A 13,095-nucleotide genomic window follows, 5' to 3' on the forward strand; every position below is an offset into this window, starting at 1 on the left:
TACTGAGGGAGTGCTGCACTGTCAGAGGGTCAGTACTGAGGGAGCGCCGCACTGTCAGAGGGTCAGTACTGAGGGTGTGCTGCACTGTCAGAGGGTCAGTACTGAGGGTGTGCTGCACTGTCAGAGGGTCAGTAGTGAGGGTGTGCTGCACTGTCAGAGGGTCAGTAGTGAGGGTGTGCTGCACTGTCAGAGGGTCAGTACTGAGGGAGCGCCGCACTGTCGGAGGGTCAGTACTGAGGGAACGCCGCACTCTCAGAGGGTCAGTACTGAGAGAGCGCCGCACTGTCGGATAGTCAGTACTGAGGGAGCGCTGCACTGTCGGAGGGTCAGTACTGAGGGAGTGCTGCACTGTCGGAGGATCAGTACTGAGGGAGCGCCGCACTGTCGGAGGGTCAGTACTGAGGGAGTGCCGCACTGTCGGAGGGTCAGTACTGAGGGAGTGCCGCACTGTCGGAGGGTCAGTAGTGAGGGAGCGCCGCACTGTCGGAGGGTCAGTACTGAGGGAGCGCCGCACTGTCGGAGGGTCAGTACTGAGGGAGCGCCGCACTGTCGGAGGGTCAGTACTGAGTGAGCGCCGCACTGTCGGAGGGTCAGTACTGAGGGAGCGCCGCACTGTCGGAGGGTCAGTACTGAGGGAGCGCCGCACTGTCGGAGGGTCAGTACTGAGGGAGTGCCGCACTGTCGGAGGGTCAGTACTGAGGGAGCGCCGCACTGTCGGAGGGTCAGTACTGAGGGAGCGCCGCACTGTCGGAGGGTCAGTACTGAGGGAGTGCCGCACTGTCAGGGGGTCAGTACTGAGGGAGTGCCGCACTGTCGGAGGATCAGTACTGAGGGAGCGCCGCACTGTCGGAGGGTCAGTACTGAGGGAGTGCCGCACTGACGGAGGGTCAGTACTGAGGGAGTGCCGCACTGTCGGAGGGTCAGTACTGAGGGAGTGCCGCACTGTCGGAGGGTCAGTGCTGAGGGAGCGCAGCACTGTCGGAGGGTCAGTACTGAGGGAGCGCCGCACTGTCGGTGGGTCAGTACTGAGGGAGCGCCGCACTGTCGGAGGGTCAGTACTGAGGGAGAGCCGCACTGTCGGAGGGTCAGTACTGAGGGAGCGCAGCACTGTCGGAGGGTCAGTACTGAGGGAGCGCCGCACTGTCGGTGGGTCAGTACTGAGGGAGCGCCGCACTGTCGGAGGGTCAGTACTGAGGGAGCGCCGAACTGTCGGAGGGTCAGTACTGAGGGAGCGCCGCACTGTCAGATGTATCGCCTCTCAGATGTGACATAAAACTGAGACCCCTGTATGCCACTCTTAGGGGGACATACGGGATCACACTGCTCCCATTGGAAGCTGAGTGGGGGGCAGTGGGGTTGGGGGGGGGCGGGTGGTGGGGTTAACGGGTAGTGTCGGGCAGTCCCGCCCAGAGTCCTAGGGCACAGCATTTACCCCTCATCGAACGTCACTGAAAAAGAACAGTTGACGCAGGACATAATCGTGTTACTGTTTGTGGGAGCTTCCTGTGTGCAAATTGGCTGCTGCCTTTGCTACATTACAGCAGCAACTGCCCTTCAGAGAGAAAAAAAGGACCTCATTGGCTTCAATCTGCAGCAGAACAATCTGTGGACGTGTAGGGCGCTAGAAGAATGCAAGGAAGTTGGTAACGAAATGATGGGGTGAGTTTGCATCTGTTTAACAATAATAGAGCACGTGCTGCTCAGCATCTTCTGATGCCAATGCAAGTCCCAGCAAGAGGCATGTGTCAAGCTGGGCAAGTCAGGACTCACCTGGTGTGTCAGCTCATGGGCAAGGACTAATATCATGTTCTGCTGACTCCCCTCCGAGTCCTCCTTCGGGTCGTAGAGCAGGTTGATCTCCCTGAAGATGATCATCCCCCAGTTCTCCATACCCCCGCTCTCAAAGCTTGGAACTGCAACCAGATCTACAGAGGAGGGTAAACAAGCGGTCAGTCACAACGCCTCTCGGTGGACCGCACTCTCTCTCTCTCCCTCTCTCTCTCTCTCTCTCTCTCTCTCCCTCCCTCTCTCTCTCTCTCTCTCTCTCTCTCTCTCTCCCTCTCTCCCTCCCTCTCTCTCTCTCTCTATTTCATCTCCCAGTCAGAATTTCGAAGGTTTGATTCCCATCCCCCCCCCAATTCCGGAAACCCGAGCTCCATCATCCAGGCCGACACTCCCGGTGTCAGAACCAAGGGAGTGCCGCACTGTTGGAGGTGCCGTTTTTCGAATGGGACATTTAAACCGAGGACCTGGACGCCCTCTCAGGTGGATGGAAAGATCCCACAGACGCTGCAAAACAGAGGGGTATCCCTTCCCAGCCCTCAAACAACATCATGACTGAGCTAAACTGGGCATTCAACTGATAGCTGTGTGTGGGATCTTACTGTGTACAATATGGTTTTGCCAACGTAACACCAGTCACTACACATCACCAGTAATCCACTGGAGATGGGATGTTGGATAACATGGAAGATGGTACAAAAGGCATTGCAGTGGGAGCTTTACTCTGTATCTAACCCCGTGTTATCCCTGTCCTGGGAGTGTTTGATGGGGACAGTGTAGAGGGAGCTTTACTCTGTATCTACCCCGTGCTGTACCTGTCCTGGGAGTGTTTGATGGGGACAGTGTAGAGGGAGCTTTACTCTGTATCTAACCCCGTGCTGTACCTGTCCTGGGAGTGTTTGATGGGGAAAGTGTGGAGGGAGCTTTACTCTGTATCTAACCCCGTGCTGTACCTGTCCTGGGAGTGTTTGATGGGGACAGTGTAGAGGGAGCTTTACTCTGTATCTAACCCCGTGCTGTACCTGTCCTGGGAGTGTTTGATGGGGACAGTGTAGAGGGAGCTTTACTCTGTATCTAACCCCGTGCTGTACCTGTCCTGGGAGTGTTTGATGGGGACAGTGTAGACGGATCTTTACTCTGTATCTAACCCCGTGCTGTACCTGTCCTGGGAGTGTTTGATGGGGACAGTGTAGAGGGAGCTTTACTCTGTATCTAACGCCGTGCTGTACCTGTCCTGGGAGTGTTTGATGGGGACAGTGTAGAGGGAACTTTACTCTGTATCTAACCCCGTGTTATCCCTGTCCTGGGAGTGTTTGATGGGGACAGTGTAGAGGGAGCTTTACTCTGTATCTACCCCGTGCTGTACCTGTCCTGGGAGTGTTTGATGGGGACAGTGTAGAGGGAGCTTTACTCTGTATCTAACCCCGTGCTGTACCTGTCCTGGGAGTGTTTGATGGGGACAGTGTAGAGGGAGTTCCACCTGTAACACTGTGATGTAGACAGCCCCCGCTTCACCTACCTAACTTTGTCAGTGGGTAGAATATGTCGTATTTCTGCTCGTAAAAGTTAAGAAGTTGTGCAGCAGCCTTTAGAGCGTGGTCTCCCTGCCCAGCGTCTATCAGCTGCTTGCGGCCCCAAACTTTAAACTAAAACACAAAAGAAATGGTTATAAAATCTCTCTGGAGGAGGTGTAAATGTCTCAACAACTCAACCCCACCACGCACCCTTGCACTCCCCCTTTCCCCTCCCTCACCCACATTTGATCTTTCAAAATGACACAAGGCAAAGGAGGCCATTCAGCCCATCCTGCCTGTGCTGGCTCTTTGAAAGATCTGTCCAATTAGTTCCACTCCCTCACGCCCCCGCTCTTTCCACCACCCCCCGATATTCCTGCAAATGTCCCCCCTTCCAGTATTTATCCGATTCCCCCTTTTGAAAGTTCCTATTGAATCTGCTTCCACCGCCCTTTCAGGCAGCGCCTTCCAGATCACAACAACTCGCTGTGTAAATAAAAACAAATTCTCCTCATCTCCCCCTCTGGTTCCCTTCCCGATTCTCTTCAACCTGTGTCCCCTCTGTTACCGACCCTCCTGCGCAGTGGGAACAGTTTCTCCTTACTTACTCTCTCCGAACCCCCTTCCTGATTCCGAACGCCTCGATTCAATCTCCCCCTTAACGTTCTCCGCTCTAAGGAGAACAATCCCAGCCTCTCCAGCCTCTTCACATGAACTGAAGTCCCTCATCCCTGGTCCCATTCGGGGGTCAATCTCCCTCTGCACTCTCTCTGAGGCCCCTTGACGTCCTTCCCAAAGTGCGGGGGCCCGGAATCGGAGGCAATGGCCGGAATTCTCCAGCCCCTTGGAAAATCCGGTCACTGTCGATGCGAACGGAGGGAAGGATCGATGGCCCCGCTATGGGGGAGCCCCGCCACAGTGTTGTGGGGTGGGGGAGAGGGTCTGGAAAATTCCGGCCAATATTCCAGCTGGGGCCTAGCCAAGTTTCCCATCGATAAAAACAGAAAATGCTGGGAAAACTCAGCAGCTCCGGCATCGTCTGGGGAGAGAGAAACAGAGTTAATGTTTCGCCGTAACTTCCCAGTTTTTGTAGATGTTCCCGATGGTGGGGGGAGTCCAGAACCAGGGGTCACAGTCTGAGGATACGGGGTAGACCATTTAGGACCGAGATGAGGAGAAATTTCTTCACCCAGAGAGTGGTGAACCTGTGGAATTCGCTACCACAGAAAGTAGTTGAGGTCAAAACGTTGTATGTTTTCCAGAAGGGGTTAGATATAGCTCTTGGGGCGAAAGGGGTCAAAGGGTATGGGGAGAAAGCACGGGAGCAGGCTATTGAGTTGGGTGATCAGCTGCGATCATAATGAATGGTGTAGCAGGCTCGAAGGGCCGAATAGCCTCCTCCTGCTCCTAGTTTCTCTGTACTTTGATTTCGTGCTACCGTTTTCAGATATAACGCTGACACCATCGTGGTCACTCCTGTGTGGGATTCTCAGCATTCTGCAGGCAGGCAGAGTCCGGTGTGAAGGAGCACGATCACCGGCACGGACCGGCTGGACTGAGTGGGTTTTCAACCCCAATGGGATTCACCTCCCATCACAGTCAATTAATAGGTTCGTTAAATGGACTCAGTTATATTGTCAGAGCTGTTAGTGGTGCGGTGTGATATGACTTTGCCAGGTTAGTTATTAAGTCTGACTGTTTCGTCTCTCGATTAGTTGGTGGGCTCAGAACGCCAATGATGAGACGGAACCATATGCCATTCCCTGGTTACCTCTGAGGGGAGGCGATGGCATAGAAACATAGAAACTGGGAGCAGGAGGAGGCCATTCAGCCCTTCGAGCCTGCTACGCCATTCATTATGATCATGGCTGATCATCCAACTCAACAGCCTGCTCCCCCGCGTTCTCCCCATACCCTTTGACCCCTTTCGTCCCCAAGAGCTATATCTAACCCCTTCCTGAAAACATACAATGTTTTGGCCTCAGCTATTCTCTGTGGTAGCGAGTTCCACAGGCTCACTGCTCTCTGGGTGAAGAAATTTCTCCTCACCCCAGTCCTAGGTAGTCTACCCCATATCATGGCGTTGCAGGTATTGTTGTTCGACAGGTAACACCCTGGGGACCCGGGTTCCAATCCTGCCAAACAGGTGGTGGCATTTTGAGTCCAATAAAAAAAAATTGGAGTTAAAAGTTTGATCATGACCCTGAAACCATTGCTGATTATTGTTTTTTTAAAAAAAAAGACCTACAGGTTCACTAATCCCCCATAGGGAGGGAACTCTGCCAGCCTTAACCGGTCTGGCCTACATGGGACTCCAGGCCCACAGCCACGTGGCGCAATCAGGGATGGGCAGTAAGTGCTGTCCTAGCCAGCGACGCCCACGTCCCGTGAATGAATTTTTTAAAAAAGTCATATAAGGTTACTCGTTTCGCCAGCGAATGTCGATGACCAGCTTCCTTAATGTGTAATGTAATATCAGCGAATTTTTAATGAATATATTTAGCATGAGATTGGTGAGTGTTGCCTTTAGGACATTCGCAGGAGCTGTGGGTAAGTCACTTTATCCTGGCTGGCTTTACTCGGTTCGTTAGGTCAGAGTGACATTACCAGACTAGTCTGTGATTAAACATTGCTGAGTTAGCTAACTGTGACAGTACCAGTTTAGTATTCGAAGTAACGTTATCAGGTTAGCAATATTCTCAGTGTGACATTACCAGGTTAACTAATTAACGTCCGTTGCTTGTTTAGCTAATCAATCCGGTGCGCTTTTACCAGGTTGGCGTAATGTAATTACCAGGTTACTAAACAGATTTTTTTTTAATCAGGTCAACTAATTACTAATAACTAACTGCTTTACTGGGCTCGTTAATAGGTTTAATGTGACATTGTGGCGTTGTCGGGTTAGTTTACTGAGTTCTGTGGCCTTCCCAGGTTAACTGGTTGACTTGCGTTACTAGGTGAGCTAGTAGATTCAGTGTGAGATTTAGCAAGTTAGGGTGGAATCGGCTGGTCCCCTTGGCGTCGGGCGTCATGGTGGGTGGGAGCGGACAATATGACGAGGAGGCCGTTGTGAAGCCAGGCTGAGATTGTCAGCTCCGCCCGTCCGTGTATTTCCCACACATCGGAAACCTGATTTCAATGCGTCAGCAGCTGGCAGTGAACCCAGCCCACCGGAGTCACCCCCCCCGCCCCCCCAAACACCCCCCCACCCGCTTCGGCGTGACTCCAGACCGGCGAGTTTCACGGCCACCTTCGGAAGGCCTGCGCCTGGCGAGCTGAGCTCCGATGGGGTCTCAGAGGGGACCCTCGCAAGCGTTGCCCGGAGAAGGGGGGGCACCAAGGAAGCGGCATTCGCTGGGGAGGAGGTTGGGGGGTGGGGGGGGTGCTTTCAGTGCTCCAGGGTGGCTCAGAACTTGGGGGGGGGGTGGCGGTGGGAGTGCGCAGCTTGGTGGGGGGGCAGGCCTAAGGCAGCACAGGCTGGAGGAAGTACACAAGCACGTGCTGTTTGGGGGGTAGTGGGGGGGTGGGGGGTGGTGAGGGGAAGCAGCCAATGTACCTGGCAAAGCCTGTCGGAAGGGAGCATTCGTCCGCGGTTGAGACTGTTCAGCAGCAGCGCCACTGACGCACTTGGAACTGGGCCTCTCAAGCTTTGCTGCCCACTCAAGTAACGGAAAAGCCACGAAAGTGCCCCCCCAAAAACGTTCCAGAACCTTTCACCCCCCCTCGGGCTCAGACTGCAAACGAACGTGTGTTTTAGGCAGCAGCAGAGCGTTGGGCCCACCCTCGTGGACAGTCACTGGTGGAGGCGCTCGGAGATCCTTTTGCAATGTCTTAATTCAGGTTTGGACCAGTCTCCATGATGGTTCACGCCAACAGCGCAGGGTTAGGGAGAGTGCCCGTGCTTGAGCTGACACCACAGCCCTGCAGTCCCCCCAGTGGGCAAAGCTGCTGCCAATCGGCCAGGCAGAGTGAGGTGGGGGGAGGCGGGTGGACATTTCTGACAGTCAATGAGGGCACTGCGCGCTGGCCATCCACATGGTGGCCAAGACGCTCCGGGATGGGTGAGGGGACCCTCAGGCTTAACTGAAAGAGCTTTTCCTAGGACACCATATGCTAACCCACGCGTCTCTCTCCCTCTCTCCTTGATCCTGCAGGAGGGGAACACCAGGATCACGGAGCCTGGTTATTTAGCAGGATGCGCCTCACGGCTGACAGGGAGCAGGGAAGAAGGAGGGAGCGGTGGAGGTGCTTGGCTCGACAAAGGGAGATCACCGCCCTCAAGACGAAGGGGTGGTTGGGGCTCTGAAGATCCACAGTGAGCCGGCACTGGTCGGCGCCTAGCGACACCCAGGGTCTATCAACGCGCCGCCTTTCATTCCTGCAGTTGACCGAGAACCAGTGTTACCATTGACTGCGCATGTCCAGAGACCTGGTGACTCATATCTGCCACCTGCTGCAGGACTTGGCGCCAAGGGGACATGGAGGGCATCCACTGCCGGTGCCCGATTTCTTCTTCCAGGGCCCCACAGGTGACCTATTTGGGATCTCACAAGCCTCCGTGCCCAGTTGTACCCGGGAGGTCACGGGCACCATCTTCACGACGGCATGGAATTTTGTGCATCTCGCCCGGGACCAGGAAAGCCGGGAAGCAAGAGCGCTGGGATTTGCCCAGATCTGGGATTTTCCGCCGGTGCCGGGTGCCGTTGACTGCACTCGTGCCAACAGGCGGTCGACAACGTCAACCCCGAGGGCTTCCACTGGCTGAAAGTTCAGCTGAAAGTGGTGTGCGACCACCACAAACACAGCCTGCGGGGTCTGCGCACGGTTCCCAGGCAGCGTCCACCGCTCCTACATCCTTAGAGCAAAGGACAGGCTTTTTGCCAATGCAGTTCCGGTGCCTCGGCGGGTCCATCGAGGGTGGAGCACAATGTCGTCACTTGCTGCGCGCTCCCCAACCTGAGGCTGCAATGGGAGGGGGACCTGCCCTTCTCCTCCTCCTCCTCCGAGAAGGGTATCGAAGGGGATGAGGGATGACGACAAGAGGCAGTGAGGACAGTCCTGGCACCCTCACCTTGCATCTGTGAACGTTTGACTCCTGTGTGGCTGATGGCAGCACACATCCCCTTGGCGCTCAGGCTCCTGACACGGAGACGCAATGGAGGCCCCGATGGTCACTAGATTCTACGAGGATGATGACGACAGGTGGTGAGGACACTCCATAGATCTTCACACAGCCTCCGAGAATGTCTGACTCCTGTCTGGCCAAGGGCAGCTCGATTGCGCTCCGTGATCAGGGCCATCTCATAGAGACGCAGCTATGAAACTTTAGACGCATCTGATGCTGTGTCTACCTTCAGCACCTCAGCCCTTCAGGAGCTGGTGCACAGCGTCACCGTTCACAGGTGCTGAAGAGCTGGGGGCCAGCCCCACCTTAAAGGTGCTAAGAGCACACACAGAGAGAATGAGGGAACTCTGTGGCCCCTGCCCACGACATTCTGGCAGCAATGACCAGCACCGCCGAGGTACAGGCATCAGTAATGTGTCCAGGGAGTGTGAGGCTGGACCATCACTGTGGTCTGAAGGCTGCACAGACACAGGGAAGAGGCCCTGGACTGAGACTCCTGCCTTTATCTTGTGCAGAAAGGTTTCACATCTGAGTGACAAGAACACAGCTGATCAGAACAAGGAGCCACAGGCAGGGAGACATTCTTGGGAGTTTATTGACAATAGTGAGCAGTATGTACAAGTGATTAACACCCGTGCCCAGACTGTGCAACTACTTTTACCTAACCTTCCTAACCCTGCCGCTACGTCTTGGTGCTCCCTCGACAATCCACAGCGGAGGTGGGGGCAGCCTGCTGACTGCTACGCCCTGTCTCTGATGACTTTGGCGGGCGTCCTCTGGAGAGCCTTGACCCGGAGGGCCCTGGCCTGCTTTTGGGGTCCCTCTACACCCTCCTCGGCCTGTGGAGCCGGAGCTGCGGGGGACACAGGAAGGGAGGATTTAGATGGGCCGGACATTCCCGGAGTCACCTGGGGTGGATGGCCCCGGGGTATTGAGCAGCTGGTCCTCCTCCCCATGGGTGCTTGAGGACCCCTGGCTGACTCCTCAAGGAGTAGGGGAAACTGGAGTGAGATCGAGCTGCCCTGCACCCCTCTCGTGTTGACACTGTTGCAGGCCGACTGTGGTAATTGTTTACCGTGGCTGATTTCTCTTGTTCCATTCCAGTCCAGGCACAATAAAATAAGGTTTTCTCACACCCATTCTCTGGGTTTCAACACTGGAGTCGAAAAAACTGCAAAAAGTATTGTGAAACCAGTTATGTTAAATTATTTGGAGGAGGGCAGCCATTAACCACAGGAAGGGTCTTTTTGCATTTTAACAACTTCTCAAAGTTAGGTACAGAAAGGTTGTTTGCATTTTGATGACTTTGTCAGGCATGCCAATTAGTTCAGGGGGTCTTGTAGTTCAATGTGTATTGGCAGGAAAGGAAAGCTCACCTGACCTCTCAACTCCATTTTGCTCTCAAATAAATGGTCTCTTTCGAGTTTATACTTCATAGGTCCATATTGCATGAGAGTGTGACAAGGTTAACTAATTAGTTTACCGCACCAAGTTTGTCAATGGTTTGACTGTGACATTTAACATGTTAGTGTACAAAATAACATTACCAGGTTAGTAAATAGATTCCATGTGGCACTATCAAGTTAACTAATTAACTTGCAATACCAGGCTAGTAAATCAATCTTTTGTGGCATTACCATTTAACTCATTAAATTAATAGATTCAATCCAAGTTAATATGTTATCAGTTTAGTTGGTAGATTCAACGTGGCATCACCAGATTAATATGTAATGTAACAAAACCAAATTAGTTAATAGGTTCAGTGTGTCGTCACCATGTGACATAGAACACCACCAGATTATTACCGTAACTCCATGATGAGTCTCTTCGATAAACCGGAACTCGGATATGACACAGGCCAGGAGATACGATGACATCTTTAATGTGCGGTCGAAGGTCGTTACAATCCACATCTGTCCACGAATCCACATCTCCGACCTCCCTGCAATTGGACAGAGCAACGGAGAGTATTCACAGATTGACCGGCAAGGAGGAAGGGGCGGGTGGGGTGGGGGTGGTAGTGAAGGGGTGACGAGAAGGAGTGAGGGGAGAAGTGAGGGGGTGGGGGGAACGACGACAGGGGAACGAGGTAGGGGGAACAGAAATAGGATGAAAGGGATTGACTGAGCGTGCAACTCAGGCCAGGATTTTCCTGCCCCCTCCCCTCGCCAGTGGCAGGAATGTGGTCGCCGGCGGGAGTGGAACATTTGGGGAGCGACCAAAAGCACGTTGGCTTTGGACAGGCCAGGACTGGAAAGTTGCGGCCTCAGTGTCCACTCCTGTATATGTACAGCACGCACAGGGTGTGAAAGAGGTTGGCCTGGATTTTGGACCACGGTAAAGTTTCATTATTTGTTGACGATGTCAAACTTGGAAGAGCGGGGAACGACAAGGACGATATCAATCCACCGTGACGGGATATAGTCGGGCTAGCAGAACGGGTAGACGAGTGGTGGGTCGAATGGAACACGGAGGAGTGCGGGGTGATGCACTGCGGTAGAAGGGATGGGGAGATACAATGTAGGTTTGATGGATCCAGTTCTAAAGAACGTGTGGGGACAGAGGGACCTCGGAGGGTTCACGTACATCGATCGCTGAAGATAGCAGGACACAGGCAACTACAGGCCCGTCAGTTTGACCTCAGTGGCAGGGAAACTTCTGGAAGCGAGAGTGCAGGATAACATCGATAGTCCCTTAGGCAAGTGTAGGATGATTAAGGAAAGCCAGCATGGGTTCATCAAGGGAAAATCGTGTTTAACTAACTTGCTGGAGTTTTTTTGGAGGAGGTAACAGAGAAGGTTGATAAATGAAACGCTGTTGATCGGGTGTATATGGATTTTCAAAAGCCATTTGATACAGGGCCACACAACAGACTCATGAGCACAATTCTAGCTCATGGAATCAAAGGGAAAGTAGGCGCGTGGATAAGAAATCGGCTGAGTGACAGGAAACAGAGAGTGGTGATAAATGGTTGTTTTTCAGATCGGAGGAAGGTTTGTAGTGGAGTTCCCCAGGGGTCAGTGTTGGGACCCTTTGCCCTTCCTGATATGTATTAATGCCCTGGACTGTGGTGTTCAGGGCATGGTTTCAAAATTTGCAGAATATACGAGGATTGGAAAGGCTGTCAACTGTGATGGGGATAGTCTTAAACTTCAAAAGGACATGGACATGTTGGTGGATGGGGCAGACAAGTGGCAGATGAAGTTCAATGTGGAGAAATGTGATGTGATTCATTTGGGCAGGAAAGATATAGTGAGACAGTATAAAATAAAAGGAGAGTCTCTAAAGGAGGTGGAGGAACAGAGGGACCTCGGTGTATACGTACATAGGTCACTGAATATGGCAGGGCATGTTGAGAGAGCTGTTAATAAAGCATATAGTCTCTTAGGCTGTAATAATAGGGGCGTTGAGTACAAGAGTAAGGAGGTCATGTTGAACTTGTATAAGACACTAGTTAGGCCTCATCTGGAGTACTGCACCCAGTCCTGGGCACCATACCTGAGGAAGGATGTGAAGGCATTGGAGAGATTACAGAGGACACTCACAAGAATTATTCCAGGGATAAAGAACTGTAGCTATGAGGATAGATTGGAGAGGTTGGGACTGTTTTCCTTGGAGAAAAGGAGGCTGAGAGGAGACTTGATCAACGTATTCAAGATCCTGAGGGGTATGGACAGGGTAAATGGTGAGAAACTGTTCCCACTGAAGAGACCGTCAAGAACGAGAGGGGCCTAGGTTCAGAATAATTGGCAAAAGGAGTAAATGTGATGTGAGGAACTATTTTTCACCCAGAGGGGTGTTGGAGTCTGGAACAAACTTCCTGAGAGGGTGGTGGAGGAGGCAGGTTCGATCGAGGTATTGAAAAGGGAATTGGATTACTACCTGAAAAGAGAGAATGTGCAAGGTTACGGGGATAAGGCAGGGAGTGGGACTAGATGGAAAGCTCTTTCAGGGAGCCAGCACAGACTCAATGGGCTGAATGGCCTCCTTCTGCACTGTAAAGATTCTGTGATATTGAGAGGGAGGTTAGCAAAGCGTATGGGATCTTGGACTTCATAAACAGCAGCATTGGGTACAGAAACAAGGGAGTTATGCTGAACCTCTATAAAGCTCTGGACCTCTGTGTCCAGTTCTGGTCACCACACTTTAGGAAGGATGTGAGGGTCCGTGAGAGGGTGCGGGAGGGGGATTTACCAGAACGGGTCCAGGGTTGAAGGGGTTTTGGTGATAGGGTTCGGTTGGAGAAGCTGGGATTGTTCCCCTTGGAGCGAAGGAGATCGAGGGAAGATTTGATCGAGGTGTGACAAGATGGTGACAGGTTTGGATAAGGGAGAGGAAGAAAAGCTGTTCCCATTGGCTGACGGTACAAGGAGTGGGAGGGGTGGGAGCACAGATTTAATGTTTTGGACATTGGGGGGGTGGGGTGTGAGGTAGAAATGTTTTACTCAGCGAGAGGTGATGACCTGGAACTCGCTGCCGATGAGGGGGGCAGTGGGAGCGGAGACGATGAATCATTTCAAAAGGAAATTGGACACACACTCAGGGGAAATAAACTCGCAGGGGGATGGGGAGAGAGCGAGGGGGATGGGGCTGACTAGATTGCTCTACAGAGAGTTGGCATGAATTTGATGAGCCAAATGGCCTCTTTCTGTGCTGTAACAATTGTGATTCACT

At 52.9% G+C, this 13,095-nt stretch overlaps 1 protein-coding gene across 1 annotated transcript in view; it reads right to left on the minus strand.

The window, feature by feature from the left end:
* Positions 1-13,095, minus strand: part of LOC121274416 (aminopeptidase N-like) — a 78,085-nt gene that overhangs the window by 41,994 nt on the left and 22,996 nt on the right. The window contains exons 4-7 of the mRNA XM_041181725.1: positions 10,227-10,363; positions 7,965-8,144; positions 3,302-3,428; positions 1,771-1,925 (exon numbers count right to left, since the gene is read on the minus strand). Of these exons, the coding sequence (XP_041037659.1) occupies positions 1,771-1,925; positions 3,302-3,428; positions 7,965-8,144; positions 10,227-10,363 (599 nt within the window). The remainder of the gene's footprint in view (positions 1-1,770; positions 1,926-3,301; positions 3,429-7,964; positions 8,145-10,226; positions 10,364-13,095) is intronic.

Source organism: Carcharodon carcharias (genome assembly GCF_017639515.1).
Source record: "Carcharodon carcharias isolate sCarCar2 chromosome 36 unlocalized genomic scaffold, sCarCar2.pri SUPER_36_unloc_2, whole genome shotgun sequence".
Classification (NCBI taxonomy): domain Eukaryota; kingdom Metazoa; phylum Chordata; class Chondrichthyes; order Lamniformes; family Lamnidae; genus Carcharodon; species Carcharodon carcharias.